Genomic DNA, 26654 nt, shown 5'->3' with positions numbered 1-26654 from the left:
TGGAGGTGACTATTGAATAGAGGGGTCTTTTTTCTGCACACCATCCAGAGTTTTTATTTTCCATAAACTACTGTCTATAGGAAAAACTCAACTCTTTTAGGGACTGTCCTCAAATAAGATTACGCTGCTCCTTGTCCAAAACCCTTCCTAGCAACTGAAGGTTTTTGTGATGATTGGGGTGTGCTGAATCTGCTGATTGAGGATTTCTTTCTTCATCACATTTTTTCAATAAAAGAGAAAGGTGTTTGTGGTAGACAGTGGACCAGTGGTGTGTGCATATTGTTTTGGAAGGACCCTTGTGTGGACATTATCACCTTGGAGTGTAAATTTCCAAGATTGGGTAGGATCGCACTCAACCCAAATGGGTCTGTTTTAGATCATTGGGACTTGTCAACTAACTCTTGGTCCATCTATTTCAGAAGATTGCTTAATGATGAGGAAATATTAGATTTTCAGGCCTTGTTGAGTCAGATTTCTTCTTCACAGCCAGCCTTCTTTTCGGATCAAAGGTTTTGGTCCCTTGAAAACTCAGGTTCCTTCTCGGTTAAATCACTGGTTAAGCATCTTTCGACATCTTCTCCTTTGGAAAGTTCTTTGTACAAAAGGCTTTGGAAATCTAACAGTCCAAGAAGGATAAATATAAACATATGGATTATGCTGTGCGGAAATTTAAACTGTGCCTCAACTTCAAAGAAAGCTTTCCTCCTATGCACTCTCACCTCATGCCTGCCCCCTTTGTGTTAATAACATGGAAAATATCCAGCACCTTTTACTTGATTGTGTCTTTGCATCTAAATGTTGGTTCTATCTTCTCCAAGCATTCAATTTTTGTTGGGTTTTTAATCATGTTTTTAAGAACAATTTGCTTCAAATTCTTGCCGGACCAGACTTGAAGAAGAAGACAGCTGAACTATTGTGGGCAAACGCAGTAAAAGCACTTTTAGCTGAAATTTGGTTTAAAAGAAACCAAAGAGTATTCCATGATAAATCATCGACTTGGTTGGAACGCTACGACTATGCTGTTTTGAATGCATCTTCGTGGTGCTCATTTACTAAATATTTTCAGGATTACTCTTCGCAGGTGATTGTTCTAAATTGGCCCGTCTTTATAGCCTCCCCATCCTGAAGTTCTGGAGTATCTTGCCTTCCGAATGAGCCTTTTGCTCCAATCAGTTTTTGCTCAATCAAGGACTATTATTTTGTTTTGTATTCGGCTTGCTGCCTTGCTTATGTTTATGTTTTGGATAGTTTGTTTGGCCTTGTATTGTGGCCTTTTAAACTCTTGTTTGGCCTTGTTTTATGTCCTTTGTTTGGCTCTTGTATTGCTTTTAGAAACATGGTATTTAGGTTTTTTTTTTTTTTTGCTTTTTGGATGTGATGAGGGCGGTACGGAGGTGTCAACCTAGTTGAGATGCCGGGGTGCGCCTGCTGATCATCCCCTCCTATTGCTCTTGTATAACCCTTATGTACATTGAGCTTTGTCTCTCTTTTCAATATTAATAATAGTGAGACTCGTATCCTTTTCAAAAAAAGATAGACAGTGGTGTGTGCTGTTCTGTGGGGTCTTTGCAGGGAAAGTAAACAAAGTCTGTAGATGGCCTCCGACATCTTTAGGCTCTTGTGTCCCTTTGGGCTTCAGGAGTAAACTGTTTTGTTGGTCTTGTTAGGAATTTAGTTTGACTGGAGGCCCTTTCTTTAGGTTGTTTTTTACGTTCGTAGACAGTGTATAGCTTTTCTTTACATGTTCTCTTTCTTTTGTTGTTTTCTTGTTTTTTTTTTAATCAATGTTAGGCTTTTCACTAAATTTTTCTGTGGAGTTTACATTACCTTCTTTTAGCTATATAAGCTCTACTTTTTGAAGCTATATTTGTTTCGATAACTATCCTGATAAGCTATTTATTTTATTTTATTTTGAAGTTTATTTCCAGTTTAGTCTTTGATTTTTAATGGCTGACCATCTCTTTTTGCTTATTATGTATGAATTGGGTTCTCTAATATTTTGAGGAAGATTTCTATCGTTGTAAAATATTAAGTGTTGTTATTCTTTCTAAATCTCACTTCCCTTTTTTGAATTTGTTGTAAATGGATCAACTAGCATCTATTCGGCAGTTTGAAACCAGAAATGGCAATGACTGGTGCACAAACAACTGTTGAGAAGTCACAAGTTGATGATCGTGCAGTGGGAAAACCTCGAGGATGGCTTAACTGGCTATCCCTTGGTATGTTAGGTGCTGGGGGTACTGAAGATTCAAGTCAATTTTCTGGTGTCATTTCAGATGATGTTGTAAAGGTATTTGTCTTGTTTCACCTTTTCTATGATGAACAAAACACTTACTTTCATTTTTATTTGTAGGATATATATAAGGCTACCAAATTCCACCCTTCGGTTTTTTCTAATGTCAGTGCGGCCGATGAAGGAAGGATCTGCTTTTGTGCAATCGAATTTGACATTCATCACATCTCAGCAACTTTGATGAGCAAGTATTAATTCTGATCTTGAACCTCAATCAATGAGTTGTTTGTGTTTATATGCACAAGACTAGTGTTTGTGCTTGAACAAACTTTCAACTTTATGATTTTCTTTTATTCTTATTTTTATTGTTACAAAATCGACATTCGTATCCAACTTGCTAACTCTGTGTTACGTTACACTATTTACTAACGAATGAATCAATATCACATCCAAATAAAAGGGTTCTTAGGACATGAGAACATGGATAAGAAAGGCTTAAAAGAACTTAAAGGTGCACCTTCCTTTTCTGTGGCTTAATTATAAGAATTCCAAAGTTAAGCATGCTTAGCATAGAGTAACTCTATGTTGGATAACCTTTTGGGGATTTTTCGTGAATGTTTCTGAGTGAGAATAGAACATGTTGAAAAGGACCCATGCTGGTCCATGGGACAATTTTCACACTTAGAAACATTCAAGACAAACATGGATGGTGTTGCCAGGTCGTAGGGGATGTAGGAGAATGCTGGGGCCATTAGTTGCCAACTCTGGATTCCGAATCCTAGGCCTAGGCTATGACAAATAGAGTCACAAAATTATTAAATTTCAGGTACATGACTGCATAAGTTAGATCAATCTCTTGATGAAAGGCATGTTCCTGTTTAAGTTTGGTTGAAAGGTTGATTAAAATGATTATTATTATTTCGATTGGATCTGCAGATTTTTTTCCGTCTACCATACCATTAAAAAATGTAATTATTCTTTTCTCAGGAAGTACGGTCAAGAAATTGCAAAGATGATATTCATCAAGACGATGGTGGAATGTAAAATTTGGGTGGAATCTGCAACCATCAATATAGTAGTCAATTCTATCGAGATGCTCAATCCACTAAACCAGAGAGTTCTAATTTTTCTTAAAATGGTTCTCTCTTTTCTTCTTTCACGAGATTAGCTTTCTTTTTCCATCTTCAGATCTTCTGGCTAAATTGAAATGGAGAATCGTTTGCAACAGAGAGTTTAGGGTTTACCTTTGTATTAGTCTATTACGTATTGATATAATATTTTATTTTTGATTTGTATTAGAAAAGAATCTAGTCTTAATTTTATAGTAAGATCGATTAATCAAATTAGAAGGTAGATGTTAAATCTTAATCAACTGTTTGCTTTATTTAGTTTGGATGACTTCTCATAAATAACATTATGAAGAATAAAACAAAAGCAACATATTTTAATATATATATTTATCTATTTGTGTGATAGTTTTGCAACCTGTTGTAATTGCTTTATTTTATTATTTTTTTAGCCAGAAGCAAGCCTCCTCATTAAGATAATAAATGATAATAATGCTCAAAGTACAATTGGAAACAAGCATAAACCTTCGGATCAGGAGGTGCACCCAGGTATCTCAAGTAGGTTCATATCCCATAGCACCATCATCATCTCAAAAAAGAAAGTTACAAGTAACACGATAAAGTCCTCTCCAAGGACCAATACAAAACAATCTCCAAATAAAAGACTTAAACAATACAGAATTAGCCAACATTAATCAAAATTAACAAGAAGACTATGAAAAGAACTTGAGGAGCCCTATCTGTGCCACTTTTGCTGCCAAAAACTTTAATTCATAGAAATAATAGCATTATAGTTTAAGCTAGTATCCTGACTTGAATAATTGGCGAAGGCCTTGGAGAGGGAGGACCAAAGGGATACGTTCGACCGAGCTGCTTCGAATCTATTAAACCAAGGAATTTTCATATCATGGAAGATTCTTGGGTTTCTTTCAAACCATAAATCACCCAGCACGCTTTCACCACATTACTACAAAGAATTTGTTGATTCTTTTTGAGTTTTGGCCCCACCAAAATCTGAAAAACATTGTTTGCGGCTGTTTTTTCTAAACCCCAGCTGATGCCAAAACACTTAAATAAAGCAGACCAGCATTTTTAAGCATAAATGAACCCAAAGAGGATATGCTGGAGGTCTTCCCTTCCTTTACAAAGTGCGCATATGCTTGGGAGATAAACAATGGGAAGGAAGCTTCTTTTGTAAGATCAAGGAGCAATTCAAGTGACCAAAAATCATTATCCATGTCAGAATGTTAACTCGTCTGAGACTTCTAGTCTGCCATAAAGCCTTCTTTAAGGCTGTGTCAAGCAGAGAAGCCAAAGAAAGATGGTTTACCTGATTTGACTGTGAAGGATTCATTTGCATCCAGGGACCAAGAGCGTTTGTCATTAGAATCTATCACCTTTTCTTTGAATAGGATACTTAACAAGAATTCTCCCCCATGGTCTTCCATGGATGAAAATAGAGAACTTTGCATTGCAAATGCATCCCATTATCAGATTTTTTTCCATGAAGCACCTTTTCTAGAAACTCACATTCAACTCTATCAAAGCCTTTTTCTAAGTCGAGTTTGAGAATCCACCCTTTTTTATTCTTGGATCTGTAGTCTTTGACAACTTCATTAGCAATTAAAACTGGATCCATTATTTGCCTTCCTTCGATAAATGCACTTCATGTTGGAGCAATAATGCTTGGCATAACTCTTCTCAACCTCTCTGTGAGTGCTTTAGCTATTACTTTATAAACAATTGTGGTTAGACTTATGCACCTAAGGTCCTTTAACAACACTGTATCCTCCTTTTTCTGTATTAAACAAATAAAGTTTTTCTTAATACAAGAATTTAGCTTACTATTGCTGTAAAACTCTTCAAACAACTTTAAGAAATTCTCTCTTAATTGATCCCAGAAGTTTAGAATGAACTCTGGTGTAAAACCATCCGGCCTGAGGGCCTTATTTTACCCCAACACTTGAACAGCCCTTTTAATCTCAAGCAGGTTGAATTTCCCTTAATACAGACAATTGTGCGTGCAAACAAGAAAGCCTAGGCTAGAAGCAAAGCAGCGAGACAATGAGTCACTTAAAGAGTCATCCCTCTCTCTCGGAATGAGTCACTGAACATAATATCTAAAAGAGTTCCAGTGATCAATGAACATCCATAAAAGAAATTAGGGAATGAGTTCTCATAAGTACTATTCTCGTTGTAATTGCTTTATTGTATTACATAGTAAGAATTATAGAATTTGGGTGTACAAGTTGTAACTTATTACACAGAAACCTAATAAAATTAAATAATGGTATATCAAACATTTTTTAGTTTACCTGCAAATTGTTTTGTGTCTCTTCTATGCAGCCTCTTTGTGAGAAAGGTGTTGAGACCGATGCTCCTTCCTGCAGTATCCAAGTTGACATTAAACCCAAACATGAGGTTAACCTATCAGTAAAGGTATGCTAATTGATGTGCCTATTTGAAGCTGGATCGGAGAACCATTTTTTTCATTATTTGAAGTCTGCTACTATTCAGCAATTTTTCCTGTATATTATTTGCAGGTGATGCTGAATCCATTAGTAGTTACTTATGATTCCAAGTTTTTTCTTTGTCTGTCGGAGTTTTTTGATGAACTTAAGTCCTTCGAATCTCTTCACAGAAGGGTAAGGCTGCTTTCTTCTATTGTTTATTCTGTTATAGGCTGTTTACTTTAGTTTGATTCCTTTTAATTTGGGGTTTTTAGCCTTTATCTCCCTCCTTTTATGGAGTTTATATCTTTTGAGCATTAGTATTTTTATTATATCAAGAATTTGACCAAGGTACCCCAATTTAACTTAATCCTATTGCATCAGTTAAAATGATTTTTTATTTCTGTGACAAGTTTGTTTAGAGCTGTTAGTAGGAATATGTGACTTAGGCCTACATATGTCCATTTTATGTCTAATACTATTAATTGATTGTTTAGAGCTGTTAGCAGTTGGTTGTGTTATTCAATATTCAAAAGAAATCTACTATTAATTGATGATTTCAAATTTTTAACAACATGGTAGCTCTAAATTATTCTTTTAGATATTTTTAAGCCCTCTCTGTCTGACTAGTTTATTTTTTATTTTTTTGAAATGTAAACAGAACTTTCAAATCAATGAGAAGAGAATAAATCTCAAGATACAGCATTAGGGTTTTTTCTAGTCGCTTTGATAGGATGTGGAGTAGTCTTTCTTTTTCTTTGAACTGTTGTTTTGGACTAGTTTTTCTTCTCACTGGAGGGTTTTCTTTTAATTAATTAATTATCATTAATATGATATTACTATTTTTAGAGTGGAAACTGAGACCACTTCATTGATAGATTTCAAAACAATTCTAACTTTGAGTTATTACAAAAACATCTCCAATGTGTCAAGACTCATGAAGGTCTGTAGACTATAGTTATAATCAGGAGAAAGACGTAGATGTATTGAATGTATGAACAATTTCTGTGAGAGATGTTAAAAGCACCGATCCATGTAGCTGTGATGTTAGTTTTCATATATCCACTCAATGGGCTTGTAAATTGATTAAAAAGCATTTTTATTTGTAGGTTCTTTCAACTCTAAATGGAATTGAAAATTCCAAAGCTCGATTGCTATCCAAGGCTCAGTAAGTTTAACTTGTATAATTGTTGCATGACTTGGTAATTCAGGCATTAATGTAGTCTATATCTATTCCATCTTATTTACTCCATGTGCGCACTGTCATTGTTTGTTGTTTCTGATCCTCCAGATGCATAATGTCAGGATATAAGAAAGTGATGTGGGACATTACTGTCAATGGCATTACAGTCCACGTCCCTTGGCGTACACCTTCACAACAAAATAGCTTGGTAAGTGTCCTTGTTTATGCTGCAAGAACATGTTTTTTTTTTTTCGGGAATGCACTTTTAGGCGTTTCCATTGAAACACACCTGAAGTTTACTATGTTGGGTGGTATGATTATTTTTGTCCTTATTTTTTAGGACTTTGGTTTAGTTTTTATTCTAGTAAATGTTTATTCTATTATTTTCTAATTAGCCGTAGGCTCGTTATTATGATATTATTGTGATAGATTTCTTTTTGCGATGAATCTCACCTCCACATGAGGTGACCTTATTTTTATTTTTGGAAATCGAAAAAGATAAAGTTTTCTTGGAATTAAATGTCATGATCTGTTCTATAGTGTACAGCTGTGTCCTTAAGTTATATGGAAACAACTCAGAGTTAAAAGTGCTTCCCTTGAGTTGTCAAAAGGACACGACACAAAACTTACAATTGCTCCAATATTAGGGTCTTCTTTAATAAAATGCTTGCCATGCATATTTTCCATGCTCAAATCAGTTTGGGTTTTTGATGGTTCGTTTAGCGCCAATGTGCGCCAATTACTGAGGGGGCCTTATTTATCAAAAAAGCCTTTTCTAATTTGGGTTAATTTGATAAAAGCGCTTCTAGCTAAGATTTGGTTTGAACGTAACCAACGCATCTTCTATGATAAAAAAAGGGATTGGGTTGACATCGTAGAGATTTCTAAAAGAAACGCAGCAACTTGGTGTTCTTCAAATGCAGAATTCAATTGGACCACCTTCATCTGATGAGATTCAATCTAGTTTCCCCGATCGCCAATTTGGATGATTTTTTCCTTTTCTTATTTTGCTCTTAGTATAATTCTCTTGTACTTTGAGCATTAGTCTCATTTATTTATTATTAATAAAGAGGCTTGTTTCTGTTTAAAAAAAAAACAAATCTATTGTGATAAGAAGGCTACCATCACCCTAGCTCATTATGCAATCTTGCATGATAAGATGAAACGTATCGAAGTTGACAAACATTTCATAAAAGAGAAGATTGATGCAGACGTAATATGCATATTATTTTTCAGCAACTAAACAGATGGATGATATGTTAACTAAAAGTCTTTCGAAAAGGCAATTTGATAAACTTATCGATATGCTGGCTATGGAAGATATCTACAAACCATTTTGAGAGGGGTTGGAGTTCCTTATATTATTTGTGTATTATTTTGTATATTTATTATTTAAACTCGTAATATTTCATTGTTGGTTAGTGGTCTTTCTCCTATATAAGAAACCCTGTGGTTGTTTCAGATAAGTGAGAAGTACAGTAACAATATTCTTTTTTCCTGAAAAGTATGCATATATAAACTTCTCAGCTAATTTTATCTTTCTATGCTGCTCTTGGCAGGTACTACAAGTGGCCACTCTTTGTGTAACATCGAAATATGATTGGAGTTCACTAACTTCAAGATTTAAAGAACAATCTGTTATGCTAAAACGCTTGAGTGATCCAAATTTGGCCTCTGATATTGCTTTTACAGTTCAGCCTCAAAATCTGTATGATCACTTCGATATCCAACTACGGGATGTGGAGGTTACTTTCCTTCCTTTTTATGTTCTTTGCACTTGTTCCAATGTTGTCATAAGAAAATAATTTGAGATGAGAACCAATATTTTGTAGATGGAGATCCAAATGCCTTCTCATTCTCGGAGTATTCCTATTTTTGAAAAGTTCAGTGTTGTTCTTGCCTTACGTTCCTGTTTGATCCCTAATGAATCATCATTGAAACAGCTGGAGGTACTCTACCTGCTCATTTGATTTTCTTGATGCCGCTTATCCTTTTTTATCAATTAGCCTGCTACTTATTCTATGCCCCATGTAGTTTCTTTTATAATATGACCCATTGGTGCAATAGCTTAGGCTGATTGGGGAAATGTAAATTCATTGTTTTATCAACAATTGAACACTCCCCTTAATTGTGGGCTTAACCTAATAGACTACTCTCATCTATTATTTATAGTCACAAATATTTTGCTAGATTTTATAATATTTCTCGCAAATTTTCCATTTAAAACAACTACCCTAACACATAACATGTTCTTCATTTCATAAAAAAAGTAATGACATTGATAGATGAAGCATGCTGCATGCATAGGTTTTATGTGAATGGTCTTCAGTTGTGATAAACATTTAAACTGAGTTCAATTTATGTTCAATTCATATTCACTACCTACAAGTTTTCTGTTGGCATCCAATTCCTAACAGTTTCCTGCACAAACAAACACAAGTTCTTCCATACAATACACAGAACAAATCGTTTCTATTGCTATGATATAATGTCTCACCAATAGATGATAGAAAGAACAAGATAACAAACAAAGGAAATAAAGGAACAAGCTGCTCAAAACTTCCCCGAGGGAGCTGGGGCGGGGGGAGGGGGGGGGGGGGTGAATGGTCTACTTTTCATGCCATTATCAAACCATTTCTCCGGAGTATAGATCAGATCTTCTATCTTCCCTTGTTTGACTCTGATGAGAGCTTTATCTGCAAATAATGGATTACTGCTGATTTTAACTTGAAACGACTCCTCCAAGAATATGGAAATATCTTTCCACTTGTCAAATGCAAATAGTCTTGTTAAAACCCATAAATTATTGAAATATTCCTTGGAAAGCAGGGGATTGAGCTTTACTGATTTTTTAGGTGCCTGTTCCATGCTCTGTTTTTTAGTGTTCAAAACAGAGTGAGTGATTGTCCCTGAGTTCTTCATCTTATCTGCGTAACTCAAGCCAATCACGAAAGAGAGTATTGGGTGTTGTGCTCATTAGAAAACAACCACATATATTTAGGGAAACCCTTTAAAGTTAAAAAAAAAGAATGGATTTTTACAGGCCATGAAGAACGTTCAAGGCTCAAAACTATTTTTTTGGTTATGAAACATGCCAAGAAAGGTTGTTTCCTGTTCAAGAAAATAAATGAATAAGTCTTATACCTACTATGAGATTGAAGCGTATTCAAGAATCTAACAAAACGCTACTTTGATTGATGTAACATTGGATAAAATAAACAAAATAGCAAAAGAACTCCAAAATTGATTGAGAAAAATGTCTCAAAGTATAGATCAAATATCAATTCATTTACTAGAGAGAAAACAAAGGAATCATTGTGGGAAACATTTCAAATAAAGATCTTGATAAATTTGAGGAAAATCTTGGTTAGTCACATGTAGCGGAGGTGATTTGGAGGCAAAATCATGCGAAAGAAGTAGAAGAAAAGAAAATTTTGAAGATGTGACAAAAGTAATCTCAAGTAAAGAAGAAAAATCCAACAAAGGAGATGGAAAAGAAGTACCGAACACCAAAACTCTAAACATCGAGGAATAAGAGTTTGAAGCAAATGATAAAGATGTGATTATTGGGGTACCTCTATGTGGCTACATCAACGTTCCAAAAAAAAAAAATGTTATCATTGAGGGGTTCTATTCGACAATTATTTTTGGTAATTTGTCCTCTACTTGTGACTTTGAATGAGCTTGATGGCAATTTTATGTCTTGGATTTACCGGTTTCATCATAATATTTCTTTTTTCTAGATGTAGGAGGTTGGTTTGGCCATAGTTTGGAATGAGTTTATTTTATTCCTTGATCGTCTCATTTTTTGTCTTTTCTAAACTCAAGGACGAGTTTCTTTTTGGAGGGGTGGAATGAGGTTAATTGGGTAAAATATTCTAGTTTAGTTTCCTTTTCTTGCACATGTAATAAACTCTATAAATAGGATTATCATTCTTATAAAAGATTAACAATTTTGATTCTCGGAGGATTTTTTCTTGAGGTTACCTAGGCTACATCACATGGTAAACGCCTATTAGTTTTCTTTTTTTAATTTTATTTTCTCATAACTTTGTTTTATATTTTTGGATATGCATCTTTTCCCGTGGATCATCTTGCCTTATTGAAATCTTTTCCATCCATCTTCTTGCATTTCTTTTCAGGTTCTTTTTCAATTATCATCACTTCATGTACATTTCTCTCCATCAATATATGGTGCAGCTTTGGAGCTTGCTTTGTATTTGAATAATTTAACAGAAAATCATGGGTTTGAAGAATTGAAAGATCGTGGATCCCTTAACATGGTTTCAAATGGACATGGCAATCATTTTTCTGGTTTCTCCTTGTCAGCAACTCTCCATTCTGTTAGATTTGAAATTGATCTAGGGAACGATGATCAAAATGCTTCTGCCATCATGCTTGCCTTAGAAGATATAGAGATGTGGTATACTTGCTATATATCAAAATGTGTGCATTTTCTTTTCCTAAGCCCTCACATGGTTCCTTGTGTTGCTAATGTTTCCTTACTATTTGTCAAATGACCTCAAATTCTAATACAACTTCAAGTACTTTTACTCTAAAATATATACCCGTTCTCTCCTCCTTTCCTCACTAAACTAGGAAGATGTTTGTCCCTGCTTGGAAAAATTATAAATGAAAACTATAAATGGAAAAAAGGTTTCTCAAGTTTTTCTTTTTTCTTGTTTATTCTCTATATTTTTCTTACAACTATTTGAAATATATCAAATTACTCTGTAAATGTCAATGGCGTTATATTGCAGGTATGATATTTTAGTCTACGAGGAGCTATGGGTCTGCCTGAAGGCATTGAATATTACAATTCATCCCATGAGTGGTGATGGAGATGAGCAGGTTTTGTATTCTTGTGGCAACAAATCTCATGGTACATTTTCTCATCTCCATGGCACTGATAGTCGACATAACAAGGAAGATGGTTTGAGTGGTATGATTGGTAATGCTGGAAAATGCTGCACCTTACATTTTAGGTCTGGTAAAAATGATGCAGCCGAAATTGTCATATATTTGGGTGATGCTGAGATCCACTGCTATCCATCTGTTATTGGATTGCTCTTTGGATTTTATGATAGACTATCTGCTTGTAATGCAACTTTTAGCTGTGGGAACGCTATTGGACCTGAGATGAATGATGAATATGTGCAACCCGTAGCATTATCACCATGTCAGAGATTTGGTTTCTCAAACTTTATGGAAATTGATTCAATTGGACATGACAGCATTCCATTAGATTGCTTTCCTTTTGTTACTTTACTGAATTCTTGTTTACTTGGTAGTCTTGAGAATTCTCATCTTAACCTAAGTTCTGATTGGAGAAAACATTACAAAATAAGGGATGGAAAAGTCAAAATTCCTGAATTTGATCAGGAGACAGGACCTACTATATTCCACACCCAACCAACCAAACCTAAACTTAATATGGATGCATCTGTTACTTTGGAGAGTTCCTCCCACGCTGGTCGTCATGATATTTATTTCGTTTTATGTGGAATCAAAGTCCATTTCCACGATTCTTCTTGCATTGTTGGATCTCTCACGCTTCCAACTTGTAGATCTTCTTTATTTATTTGTGAAAACTATTTTGACGTATTATGCTCAGTAGAGGGATTGACCGTCACATCCTCATGGACACAGAATTGTCTTGAATTAGTATGGGGCCCTTCATTTCCACATTTGTCTCCTATTTTAAATTTCCGTGTGAGGCAAGAAAAATGCTTGTCATCAAGTGCCAAGATTGAAATCAGTGTTGGGATTCAACATGTTTTTTGTTTCTTACCACCTGAATTTTTGGCCATGATCATTGGTTATTTTACGTTGCATGATTGGAGTTTGCAGTCAAATGAGAACTGTTTCACAGGGAGCAATGAACATACTGGTTTAGAAGAAGAAACTTCCGTTATTTATAAATTCGAAATTCTGGATTCAGCTTTGGTTGTGCCTGTTGAAAATTGTGAGCTTCAGTTTCTTAGTTTGCAAATTAAGGAGTTGTATTTTTCATTCTTTGGAGGAAACATAGATGATGCATTGAAGGGCATTCCTCCTGATTGTTCTATTCCAGTTTATAAGCTTGCTGAGACGAATCACTGTATAAATCTTTTTGGACGAGAATTATTTCTCTCGTTGCTGCTTGTCAAGGATATAAATAGTTTTTTTTCCTTTCAAAGTACTGAGTGTCAAAAGGTTAGTTTAATTGAACTGCTAAATGCAGATATCTGGGTCAGAATTCCTTGTGAAAGTGAATTTCTCAACAAAAGCTTGCAAGCAACATGTATAATGATGAAGATAAGAAATTGTGAAGTAATGATTGATGGTATGTATGATATTTCTTGCTAGCTATTTGTTATTTTCTTTTTCGGTAGTGGTACTTGTGTTCATAGTAGTCATTCAAATTTGTTTTATTTTTTTAATAGATAATCATGCCCTTGGTGGATTTATGGCACTAATTGGGAACATAAATCAATTTGCTTCTGTTGAAGACCAATCTAGATGTTTCAAGTCTGATGTTCTACAGTTTCTTCAGTTAACGAGATGTCTAAAAGAGGACACTGCAGTTTTATTTCCTGCGTCAAACACAACACTCACTGAATTTAAATATTGCATTGATTCTCTTTGCTTGAAATTGAAACGGCAGAGAGATGAAATATTGGAAATGAATTACAGAGTGGAATTGCAATTTACATGCTCTGGTACATTGAGAAATGGTATTGTCGAAGGGATGGATTTTTGTTTCTCTTTGATGGTGTTATACTCGGAGCCCAAATCTGTTGTCATGGCTAAATCCAGCACTGAGCAGGTTTCATCTGTACCTGACATCTCCCTTTCGAGGCCAAGTCAAGGTCCTGTTGAACTTTGTATTTCCCTTCCATCTATCGATGTTTGGTTATATCTTTCAGAATGGATAGAGATCGTTGATATATTGAATTCTTATGTTGGAAAAACGACTCAATTCCTGAATAACATGGCATTAAGAGGTTCATCAATCACTTTTCCAGATAGTGTGTGTTCTTCATCCATGCCAATTGAATCGGCATCAGAGAACACAGAGGATGATGATACTGCACTTACTGTTAAAGTAAAGGACATGGTAATTACGTTTCACTTTCCTGTGTATGTTATTGAATCCGCTGGTGAACTTCATGTAGCTGAAGTTGATGAGAAAACACATCTGAATGTTTCTTCAGATGTTGTGGAAGGCAGGTACTGCAGATTCATTATGGTTTCTTTTCACAGTAAAAGCATTGAGGTTCTTATTAACCGTAAAAAAACATTATTAACATCCGGCATAGAAAAAGTGTGTGGCATGTTATCGAAGTGTGAGGAAAAGGGTGATCAATCTTGTCCTCTTTTTGAGATTTTTGGAGTCAATTTGGAGGTTGACGTAAGCAGCAATCAATTGAAGCTTGTTTTGATCCGACTGAATTTTCAGTGTGAATGTGTCAATATTTGGTTTTCTTATCACGTATTTTATTTCTGGAAGCATATTGAATTTGATCTCTCTGATGCTAACTCATCATCTACAACTTGTCCTATTGAATTCAAAGTCCAACTGAAGAAAGTTTCATTTCTACTTAGTGATGGACGGGTATGTTCTTGATTACTTAAAGTACTGCACTTTTGTTTTTATGGAAACTACTGCAGCCTTCTTTCTGTCAATTATGATATTTATGTTCTGACATTAATCATTTGATTGTGGAAAGTTTTGTATCTTGTTAAAAAGAAAAATATATGCTGTTGTGATGATTTCCTTGTTTTGTTTTAACATTGATGTGTTGTGTGTGTGTGTGGGATTGCGCAGATCTTTCATTAGCACTTTTTCGTTTTGTGGACTTCTAATAGTTGAGGAATGTTATTGTTAATGGGAAAAGAAACAGCTCGAGTGTATACGCATGGGTCCTAACTGTTTAGGGATGTGGTTCTCGTAGTGTATGTGGTCAAGTCTAATGTTATTGTCAACTTTTCTTGGATGGACTGCATCTTGAGTTCTACTTTTTCTTCTTTTAAATATCTCAGTTTTTTGTTTTTTAAAGTGGATACGAATCATCGTAGTTTTATTGTTATCATGCAGTGGAGTTGTTGCAGACCGCTGCTGGAAATTCTTATGAGGAACATTCTATTGCATGTTAGCATGACTGAAAACACCATGGAGGACTTCATCAGTGGTGAATTGAGCATGAATTACAATAACATTCAAAAGGTATCTAACTGTTCAAGCAAATGTAGAAGTTATAAAAACTTGGAGCATGACATGATATGATGTTAAAGTATTGATATAATTAAATTTATTTTGACTCACCAACTTTAACGTGTGCTTTTAGTGGTTTTAGTGGTGATTTAACTTGACATCAGAGCAAGATGTCATCTTCGAGCTTGTGTAATGTCTTAGGGGTATCATTGGTCAGCATGCAGCTGTAGAGAAAGTGGATGGATTTTTGCTCGTTTGTGCAAAAACTTATCTCAAGCAATCAATTAATCCTCGGCTAGAAAGCTAAAGCATTAAGCACTAGAACACATGAATGATTGTTACAAACCTAATAATAAACTGAGGCGTAAGGATAGCGTAAAACAATTTCAAGAATACTAAATTTTCTTTATTTCTCTTATTAATTCCGAAAGGGAGGTCAAGAGACCTATTTATTCAAAGGGGAAGTGATGTAATCTAAGTAACCTCAAGGAAAAATCCTCCACGAACCAAGATTATGTGTTTTTTATTAGAATGAATAATATGCTTCATACAAGAGGAGAAGACTCCTATTTATAGATTTCTATTACAATTGGTGGTAAAAAGGGAATTAACCTAGACTATTACCTAATTACCCAATTAACCCTTATCCTTCTTACATCATTCTATCCCTCCAAAAAAAAAAAAAAAAACTCGTCTCTAGTTTTACAAAAAAAAATTTATGAAGCAAAAAAAAGAATGAAATAAACTTGTCATCTTATTCGTTCCCTATATTGGTTTCTTGAAGTGCAATGTTTTTCGTTGAAGACACTCATTGGAAAGAAGTCCTTGCCGTCCACATTGGTAGCATTTACCAAGCATGGTTCTTTGATATGCGTCAGTAGGTTGTTTGGCTGGGACTGTATCATTGGCTTTAGGAATGATTGGTTTTTAGTGCCATCTGCTGTCTTTGATTGTTGAAGGTCAGGAGTTGTTTGATGGGCTTGCCAGGAGGTGTTCGTGGGGTTCCTTCGAAAGGGTTGTGGTTGTGTTGGTTGACGATCCCAAGGCTGCCTCTTTTGATAGGTTTTGAAATTTTGTGGAGCAGCAGCTTCTTCAATTGTAGTTGCCAAGGAGATTGCATTGGATGGGTAGGCAACATGTAATTTAACGACTTCTTAACCTCATCTTGAAGGCCTAGTATAAATCTTGATGTTGAAAGCAATGAAACACACACCGACTTACGTAGAAACCTAAGTACTAGAAGAAAAACCATGACATTTTTGTTATTATTTTTTGATAAAATACAATAGGTACAACAGGGGGAATAAATAGACTAGTATAAAGAGATAAAAAAGGAAAAAATATTTAGGGCAAAACCCCCAATGAGCTAAGCCCACTAACTCTAACTCTCCCCCTCAAGTTGGGACGTAAATATCAATGAGGCCAAACTTGCTAACACTAAAGTCAAAATTTGGCCTGAGAAGCTCGTTGGTGAGGACGTCAACAACCTATTGGCTCGAAGAAATGTAAGGAATGCATATGCTCCTTCTTTGATGAACTGTTGATCAATCTTAACATGTTTGGTCCTATCATGGTGAACTAGGTTGTTAGCAATACTAATGGTGGCTTTATTATCACATAATAGCTTCATTGGTGTTTCATGTTATGACATATATTTATAATATATGTCCTTTATCGTAAAAGTACATACAGTCAAGTGTTTATTTGTTCTCTATATATGTGTGTAATTTTATTCTGACTCTACATGAATAAGAAATATACTTTTCTCTGAATTATTGAGTACATTTCACACTCCTGATGAAGAACAGACAGGATTTTCTAGAGCCAAATTTCGCCACATATTCTCAAACTCATAGTATGATATTAGGCCTCAGCACTACTTCTGGCCACAACACTTTTCTTCTTACTTCTCCAAGTTACAAGATTGTCCCATTCGAAGATACAGTAACAGGAGGTACATTTTCGGTTAACAACATATTCTGCCTAGTCTAGGTCAGTATTGGTTTCAATGGTGTGTATGTCCATCTTTGTGAACATCAACCCTTTACCAGGTGTTGTTTTCAAGTATCTCAAGATTCTGTTGACAGCTTCTATATGTTCTTCATTGGGAGCCTCCATAAACTGTCTGACAACACTCATAGCAAAGGAAATATCAGGACAAGTATGGGCTATGTAAACTCAATTTACCCATAAGGCTCTAATATTGTTCTTTATCAACTAGAAGTTGATCACCAGAGTTTCCTAGTTTATAGTTGAATTCAATAGGGGTGTCAACAAGACGACATCTCAGCATACTAGTCTCGGCCAGGAAATCAAGGGTGTATTTTCTTTGAGATATGGAGATGCCTTTTTTAGATTTGGCCACCTCCATTCCAAGGAAATATTTCAAATTCCCTAAATCATTGATTTCAAATTCACCCCTTGTTCTCTTCTTTAGTTGATTGATTTATGCCTGATCATCTATAGACAAAACAATGTCATTAACATGCTCTATCTGAAAAACAACCTTCCATATCTTGGAAACCTTTGTAAATAAAGTATGATCAAAATGCCCCTGACTGTACCCTTGGGACTTGGCAAAAGTAGTGAACATGTCAGGCCATGCTCTAGGTGACTGTTTCAAACCATATAGGAATTTCTGGAGTTTACATACTTGCTGACCAAATTGGGCTTCATATCCAGATAGGAGGCTCATGTAAACTTCTTCCATTAGGTATCCATTTAGAAAAACATTTTTAACATTCCTGGTTCAGAGGCCAATTTTTGTTTACAGCAACAAATAGCAGGACTCTAACAATATTCAACTTAGCAACTGACGAAAAAGTTTCTGAATAATCAACACCATAGGTTTTAGTAAATCCCTTTACAACTAACCTTGCCTTGTGTCTTTCAAGTGTTCCATCTACTTTGTATTTGAAAGTGCACACCCATTTTCATTCTACAGTTTTGTGTTCCTTGGGTAGGGCACAAATCTCCCAAGTTTTATTCTTTTTAAGAGCCTTCATCTCTTTCATGACAACATTCTTCCATTCAGGACACTCTAAAGCAGTGTGGATATTTTTCAGTATTATGATAGAATCCAAGCTTGCTGTAACAACTCTGAACTTTGGAGAGAGATTATCATAGAAAACATAGTTACAAATGAGATGTTTTGTACTAGAGCTGGTACCTTTTCTAAGTGCAATGGGAATGTCCAGTGACGGATTGTACTCATCAAGTTTTCCTATATGACCCTGTTCAACTTCATTATTTCTGGTTTCTGCTCTGATCTCTGTCTTATCACCATTGTCCTTGATCTCGAAGAGAGTCGGTATCTTGGACTGGAGTCGGTTGACTAGTAAGTTGAACATGGCTTGTGGGTAGGACTATAGGATGAGGATCGATGTCATTACTAGGAGTAGGTTCAAAAAACTCTAAGGTACAGTTAGACTCTTCACTCACTCTCCCCTTGAAGATGGCTAACGGGAAAGTAGGATTGGTCCTCACAGAAATTAACATCCACAGTGACAAAGTATTTTCTGGACGGTGGATGAAAAAATTTATAACCACGTTGATAGCCAACAATTAGTTGTAGCTCCTACATCATTAGCTTAATGTACGCGGCATGCACTATCATTGGTTAACCAATAGGTTGGTTTTTCACAGCAAAACCAACCCCAACCAACTTAAACCTTTGAACCGACCAATCAAAGTTGATTTGGTTGGTCAGTTCGGTTTTTCTATTTGTGATGCTCGCTCCAAACATTCTATGTGAAGAAAACTATAGTTTTCATGTCAACTACTAAAGTTGATCTCAAATGCACGTGTATATATATAAAGTTTAAATATAGCATACTTATGGCCCATTGGTATATGATTCATGAATATTTACATTCAAGAGTACTTGAATATGCTTAATTTTATCTGTTTCAATACTTCCATTTGTTTTTGAAGGTGTTTTGGGAGCCTTTTGTGGAGCCTTGGAACTTTACATTAAACATGACTCGGAAACAAGAGAGTACTTCTCTGTTGAACAGTTCTGTTTTGACTGATGTGCATCTTGTGTCTTCCTCACAGCTTAATTTAAACCTCACAGAATCCCTTACTGAGGTAAAGTTTCACACCTATACGCTGTGACCTTTCTTAAATGGCTGTCTATTTAATCGATTTTTCCAGGTTATCTCAGGCCCTGCCTGGAAAAATAATGCATTGTGATCGTTCTCTTGACATTTTAAATAATATTAAAATATTTCAATCTTTAAATCTTTGTTCTATTTTTTTGTTAAGTTGCATGAAGACTCCAGGCTCAAAGACAAAGAAAATAAATTCTAGCTAGTACAATAATTTACAGGAAAAATAATAGATATGGAATACAAAGAAATTAATCAAAGATGTAAATATGCAAGATTTTATGTCCAGTTATCATGAAAATAAATCATATTTTTCTCAGATAGTTCAGAATACTCTCCTCCAAGCAGGTTTGTTTATCTTGTTCATCTTTGTCGTTGAGAGTTGAGTATTTTCTTTTATTATTGATAGATTTTATTGTGATTTTATTTTGTCACCCGTTCCAATGGATGAATAAGCGTTTTTTCTTTCAATTTATTCTGGTTTTGTAGTGTCTTTCTAGAACAATAGACATGATCAAGGATGCTTGGGATCTATTTGGAAAAGATGATTCTCCTCAAGGCCAATTATCACCGAACTCTCCTCATGCTGAAGATATTGTTGCTGGAAAACATGCTCCCTACATACTGCAGAATCTAACTTCCTTGCCTCTTGAATATCATGTCTATGAAGGACCCTTTGATTCTGTTGAGTTTGACATCGCAGACTTCAAAGAAAGAAGATATGTACAACCGGGATGTTCTGTTCCAATTTATATTAGTGAATCTGCTGAAAAACAATTCTTTCGTCACAGATCCTTTCATTCATTGGAAAAACTAGATGAGCAGCACACATATGGAGTGGGTCATCATTTTATTTCCATCCAGCTTGATGGTACATCCGTACCATCTATTCCCATTTCCATGGATCTTGTTGGACAGACGTACTTTGAGGTTGACTTTTCCAAGACATCAAACGAGGAACTGAATATGTCTGATAATATGTCAGAAGATGCTGATATCGTGGAAAAGTATCAAAAACATATGAGCGGAGGCTTCGTAGTTCCAGTTGTTTTTGATGTTTCTGTTCAGCGCTATGGCAAGCTTATTCAACTATACTCCACGGTATGCAAACATTCAGTTCCGTTATCTTCTATGACCCAGAGCGACATTCTTTTAACATTCCCTTATTCAGGTTATACTTTTCAACCAAACATCAAGGCCTCTGGAGTTCCGCTTTGACATTCCGTTTGGTTTGGCTCCTAAGGTATGGGTCATTTAATAGATTAGATAAACTAATTGCAGTTTCTTTGGATTAAATTCTTTATGATCATTTGCTCTTTGCTCTCTCCCTTGCTCTCTGTTTGCTTTTGTAGATATTAGATCCCTTGAATCCTGGTAAAGCAATGCCACTGCCACTGCATTTGGCTGAAGCTGGTTGTGTGAGGTGGCGTCCTAGTGGAAACTCTTACTTGTGGAGTGAAACTTGTAACCTCTCAAATCTTCTTGCTCAGGAGAGTAAAGTAGGATTATTTAGGGCCTTTGTTTCTTATCCATCTCATCCTAGTAGTGATCCGTTTCGTTGTTGCATGTCAACAAGAAATATTAAACTCCCTTTACATCAGAAGCCGAGGAAGTTCGGTAATGATTTAATGCATTCAGCAGTTGACTCTGATCCAAAAATCCACAGTCCAGCTGAATCACAGGAACGGTGTATTTACCACTTGACCCTTAGCTCTCCTTTGGCAGTGAGGAGTTTTCTTCCTGAAGAAGCTAAACTAATTGTAGATACTGGTGGAATGATACATTCTGCAATTCTTTCAGAGGTTTGTGAGATATATTCTTTACTTTATCTTATCTTTGAAGGTGGAACTACGAGGTTGACTGCAGTCTTTAATTCTTTTTTTTCTAGTCTTTTCTTTCATTAAGTAGCATATCTACATGCTCAAATATGTTTAGGTTCTGATACATGGTGCCATGGTGGTGATTTAAACTTTTGACCTTTTAGCCAATGTTCTAATATGTAAGTACTTGAGTTACATTTAGGTTGGTGTGGTCAAATATATTGGTAAAACAATAATTTAATGATAAATCAACTTTTTATAAAATATTTAAAGGTCCTAATTGATAATTTTGAATGCATAGAGGGTAAAATTGGGAACTTAAAAAGGTTAAAGGCAACTTGAGAATCACGTAAGGGATTTAAGTATCATCTGATATATTTAGCCTTCTTATTTTGTTGAAGTTATTGTTACTTGAGCTGAAGCTATATTCCCTTTGATTATTTCTAGGTCAAAACTTTCTTCCATCATATTGATCCTTCACATGACCTAGAACTTGAAATTCAAATTCATGGATATAGACCTTCATATGTGAAGTTCCCCAGAGCAGAAACATTTTGCTCAATTGCAAAATTTGATGGCATCAAGTTCTCACTTTCTGAGACCATAATTCTGAGCCCTGGTATCTTGACATTATTTTTATTTTTTTACTTTCCTTGATATAAAAGCAAAAGTATTTACTACTGCCCTTATCTTCTTATAGGTCCAGTATACATAACACTTGATAAGTCGGTGGATGCATTTTCTGGTAGCAGAGAACTCAACTTTTTTGTTCCGTTTCTATTATATAACTGTACTGCCATTCCCCTCTGGATATCAGAATCAGCGTATGAACAAAAAGGTGTGAGCATCTTTGTGCCATCATACTACGATGTTGTTGAACATGAACGTTCTGCTGGCAAAAGAGATGGTCTTAGCTCAATTACTGGGTTTAGTGGTTCTCATGCTATAGCTCCTTTCTCAACTCCAGAAAACTCAAATCCACAGTTGGACAGTTTGAACGGGAAAACTTTCATTTCACGCAATCATCTTCAAAAGTCTTGTGTCCTTTCAAGCATAAATGATTTTAACTTGAAATCCTGCCAAAATACTGGTCATGTAAGTCCAAGTTCACGTGACTATGCATGTGGAAGCGATTCTAATTCTTTAGATTTTAAGCAAGTGAAAGTTAGAGCACATATGTTTTCTCCCAGTAAACCCTCATCTGCAGATGAAGTTATGGTTAGGGTGAGCAGGTTCCTACCAGAATGTGCTTTAGAAGATATTCGAAGTGTTTCTTGGTCAAGCCCATTCTATCTTGTTCCCAGAAATGGTTCAGCTACTGTTCTCATTCCAAAATCGTCACCAAATGCTGCCAATGTGGTCTCTGTTACATCTAGTACAATTTCTGGATCTTTTCCTGAGATGACCAGCATAATCATGTTCCAGCCTAGGTAATATTGTTAGCTTCTACCTTGCCAATTATATTTGTTTCATTTTCCTCTTATTATTATGATTATTATTAGGGTTATTTTCAAATATAGCAAAATGAACCCAAATATTTATAGAATATTGCAAAATATCACAATCTATCTACGATGGACAGCGATAGACCAAGGTAGATTATCATATGTGTCTATCTGTATCATGGTCGACACAGATAGTAGTGTATCCGGTCTATCACAAATAGATTCTGACATTTTGCTATATTTGTAAATATTTTCAAAAGCTTTGTTACTTAAAATTATTTTTTTAAATATTATTAGGTTTTTTTTTTTCAAATATAACAAAATAAACTAAAATATTTATACATATAACAAAATTTTATTGTTCTTCAGTAATAGACAACAATATCTTGACTACTATCATCCATCACTAGTAGACACTAATAGATTTCTATCAATGTCTATCAGTGACATTTTGCTGTATTTGAAAATATTTCTAGCAGTTCTGTCATTTAAAACAATTACCATTATTATTATTATTAGTCGTGTTTCAAATATAGCAAAATGAACCAAAATGACTGATAGACACTTAAAGTTTGCTATATTTGTATATATTTTCAGCAGTTTTTCCATTTACAATCATTTCTCTTATTATTATTCTTATTATGTCTTCTAATATTCTTAATGTTGCAGATATGTCATAAGTAATGCATGTTCCCAGGATATTTGCTACAAACAGAAGGGAACTGATTATATCATCCCTTTGGCAGTTGGAGAACATTTCCATCTTCAGTGGACTGACACAACTAGGTATTCTGGCTTGTGTGATTGTAGTATTCCCATTATCACGGTTAGGAATCAACTTGAATTGTTTTATATATGTCAATCAGAATCAAAGCTTGATAAATTTTGACATGATGAAGAGAGAATGATAATGGTCGAGATTGTCTACTTATTTCATTTAGAATAGCGCTTTTATATAATATATTGAATAAATCAAATTGTCCATAATAACCTATTACATTGGTGAATAAATAAAGACCAAATTTCTAATAAAGGAATACTAAAAATACTGGAAATGTTAGATAGGAATAACCCCAAGAAATCAAGTGGTAGAATCACAAAGAACTTGAGTTTGCTAAAAAAACGTCTAAATCAAATCAGTAGATCTAAGATAGAATTAGAAACCCATAAAGAACCAAATCAGTAGATCTAAGATAGAATTAGAAACCCATAAAGAACCAAACACACAAAGAACTTCTAGGCTAAAGACAAACCCACGAAGAACGATACCAAAAACTTCTAGGTTAGAAACATAGATCCTCGTATAGAGATCTATAACAAAACCTACGAAGAACACAAAACAATAACTTTTGGGCAATAGCAAAGAGTCTCATAGAGAGATTTATACAAAAACCCAAGAAATTTGATTTGAAAACGAAATAGATGCCCAAAGGATGAAATTGGAAAGAATTAACTAAGCACTGAACCAAATTGGTTGGACCGAATTGAGCAAAACTAGGCTGACTGAAATGAACCAAATTGGAGCTTTTGAACCGGACCCATGGTGAAAAAGAGAATCCAAACACAAATCTAGACATGCTTCACGGACCTAAGTGAGCAGCGGCGAATGTGGATCTTTGACGGGAGGCAGCAGAAGGTAGATTTTGTAAGTTGCAGCACGAAAATATGAGTGGTAGATCTAGCTAACAAAGGTGTGGCTGAAATTACAGAGTATTCGGCAACAGGTTTGCCTCGGTTGAAAACCTTCAACTGAAGCAGAGAGTAGATAATCTTGTGGCATCTAGGGTTCAATGAGATAAAACTTAATGCTCTGATGCCATGATAATTTATTATAATATATTGAATAAATCAAAGTGCACATAATAACCTATTACATCGCTGAGTGAATAGAGACCAAAATACTAATAAAGGGAAAATACAAATATGCAAAATATTAAGTAGGAATAAACCCTAATTTCCTTTAACACTAGGAAATATAAAGAAAACAGTCCACATTAAATATATTTTATTCAATCATTTTTCTCTTATTAAATTTTTTTTTTGAAATGGAGACAAACTTCTTTATTAATAATAAGAACTCAATGTACAAGAGAATTATACAAAGATCTAAATAAAGAAGTCTAAACAAGCGAAAAAAGAACAAGGATCAGAAGGTGCACCCAGACATCTCAACTAGGTTGACACCCCCTTAGCACCAAGGCATCATATCCCAACTAAAACTAGCCTATTACAAAAATGAGAACAAGATCCAGCCTATTACAATGAGAGCGAAATCCAGCCAATACAGAAATCTTAAAAATCATCGAAAACTAGAAAAGAAAAAAAAAGGCCAAAAAGAGATGAGATGAGCCTTTTTAGTACAACAAAGATACTATTGAGAAAATAAAAGGAAAGCATAGAAATAAGCTCCAAGGAATTCCAGACAGAGAACACTGCATCGAAAGTAGCCTTAGGAAACTAACAGAGATAGAAAAACTGCCTAATTGAGACAAAGGTGCAAAATTCTTGTATAGAGAGCACCAAGCTGCTACATTACATTGCACTGAATTGAAAATTTTTGAGCTTGATCTTTTCTTGTCTTGAAAGATCTGCTGATTACGTTGAAACCACAATTCCAGTAAAAGAGCTTTTAATAGATTTAACCTAATCAGCTGATGCTTCTTAGGAAGAGACAGACCCTTCAATAGTTGATGCACCGAGGAGCTGAGTGAGGCGTCGAATACCCTAGCAATATCAAAGATGGAGAAGAAACTATTCCAACAAACAGAAGAATATGGGCGAAGTAGGAAGAGATGAAGCAATGAGTCATTTGCATTCATACAGGGGGGAAATTGAAGGCTGGAGGCACCTGCTTGGGGATTTCTTTTGAAGAATTTCTGCACAATTTACGGACCTGAAAAGCAGGATCCACATCATAATGTTCACTCGCCGAGGACAGCTTGAATTCCATAGGGCTTTAAAGAGTTTTTTATCCACTGGGGAGGTAGAATTCAGGTGGGCTGAGAGAGACTTGATAGAGAATCTACCTTGTTGTCCAATTGACCAAACCTTGGAGTCATCAATATCAAACACTTTTCTTGGCGCAAGAAGAGCTAATAAGGAACCGAAGGCTACTATTTCCTCTTCTTTCAAGCTTCTTCTAAAGGAAAGGGACCAATCAAATGATCAGCAATTCTGAAAAGCGACAGAGTATGATCCCAATGATCAGCAACAGAGCCTTGTGGTAATAAAGCAATTCTGAAAAGCGAAGGAAAAAGTTCCTTTAGAGTAGAGGGGCCGACCCAGAAATTTATCCAAAAACCAATTCTGCTGCCACTGCCAAGTTTAAGGTGAGCTAAATGCTCCACTAGCCTCCACATTCTAGAAATACCCAAGGGCTCCTTAGGCTATTTCCAGATTTCCCCAAAGTGAACAAATCAAATGTATCTTTGCCATGGATACTACAAATAATTCTCCTCCATAAAGCTTAATCTTCCTTAGAATATCTCCAGTCCCACTTAGCAGGCAAAGCTGAAATTTTGGATTTTAATGCCCCCTAGACCGAGACCTTCATCTTTTGAGGAAGGGAAAGCATGCTCCATTTTACTAGATGATTGAACTTGCTGCCTGCAAATCCTTCCCAAAAGAATTTCCTCATGATTTTTGACAATGAAGTTGCCACATGAACTGGAATAAGGAACACATGAACTGGAATAAGGAACAAAGACAGATAGTAGTAGGGAGGCTGGCCAAGACGGCATTGCATTAGGTTTGTCTTCCTCCTCTAGAGATATTAAAGCACTTCCATTTGTCTAATTTCTTATGAATTCTCTCAAGGACTGGCTGCCAAAACTCCGTTCAATGAGGGTAGCCTCCTAGGGGGAGACCTAAGTAGAGAATGAGTAATTTTCCTGCCTTGCAACCAAGACGGGTTGCTGTTTGAAACAAGTCATCATCACTTATATTTACACCACTAAAAGCTGATTTGCCCTGTTAATCTTCTGCGTGGCCCGAACACCATTCAAAAAGTCATCCTTTAACTTGAGAAGCATTTGATCAACATCCTAATTAATAGATGTTTTTCTGTTGGAAATAATGGGCTTAGGTCATGATGAAAGCCCATGGGTAGTTAAGATTTACTTTGCCCTAATTTTTTGTTCTTTTAATTAGG

At 35.4% G+C, this 26654-nt stretch overlaps 1 protein-coding gene across 5 annotated transcripts in view; it reads left to right on the top strand.

Moving 5' to 3' along the window:
- Nucleotides 1-26654, top strand: part of LOC101204937 — a 99869-nt gene that overhangs the window by 56127 nt on the left and 17088 nt on the right. For 4 of the 5 annotated variants that reach the window (XM_011661907.2, XM_031880303.1, XM_031880305.1 and 1 more), the window contains 20 exons: nt 2096-2290; nt 2354-2481; nt 3221-3371; nt 5647-5739; nt 5844-5945; nt 6860-6918; nt 7042-7141; nt 8493-8678; nt 8766-8882; nt 11076-11356; nt 11694-13258; nt 13359-14530; nt 15014-15142; nt 19064-19219; nt 19729-20340; nt 20411-20482; nt 20592-21041; nt 21507-21678; nt 21760-22489; nt 23174-23290. In XM_011661907.2, coding sequence (XP_011660209.1) covers nt 2096-2290; nt 2354-2481; nt 3221-3371; nt 5647-5739; nt 5844-5945; nt 6860-6918; nt 7042-7141; nt 8493-8678; nt 8766-8882; nt 11076-11356; nt 11694-13258; nt 13359-14530; nt 15014-15142; nt 19064-19219; nt 19729-20340; nt 20411-20482; nt 20592-21041; nt 21507-21678; nt 21760-22489; nt 23174-23290 — 6587 coding nt within the window. Of the gene's footprint in view, nt 1-2095; nt 2291-2353; nt 2482-3220; nt 3372-5646; nt 5740-5843; nt 5946-6859; nt 6919-7041; nt 7142-8492; nt 8679-8765; nt 8883-11075; nt 11357-11693; nt 13259-13358; nt 14531-15013; nt 15143-19063; nt 19220-19728; nt 20341-20410; nt 20483-20591; nt 21042-21506; nt 21679-21759; nt 22490-23173; nt 23291-26654 lie in introns of those variants that run through there. The other variant, XM_031880306.1, reaches the window with a different exon arrangement.

The sequence above is a fragment of the Cucumis sativus genome, chromosome 1, assembly GCF_000004075.3.
Source record: "Cucumis sativus cultivar 9930 chromosome 1, Cucumber_9930_V3, whole genome shotgun sequence".
Lineage (NCBI taxonomy): Eukaryota > Viridiplantae > Streptophyta > Magnoliopsida > Cucurbitales > Cucurbitaceae > Cucumis > Cucumis sativus.
The sequence above is the reverse complement of the archived record's forward strand: the minus strand, read 5'-3'. Positions and strand labels throughout refer to the sequence as shown.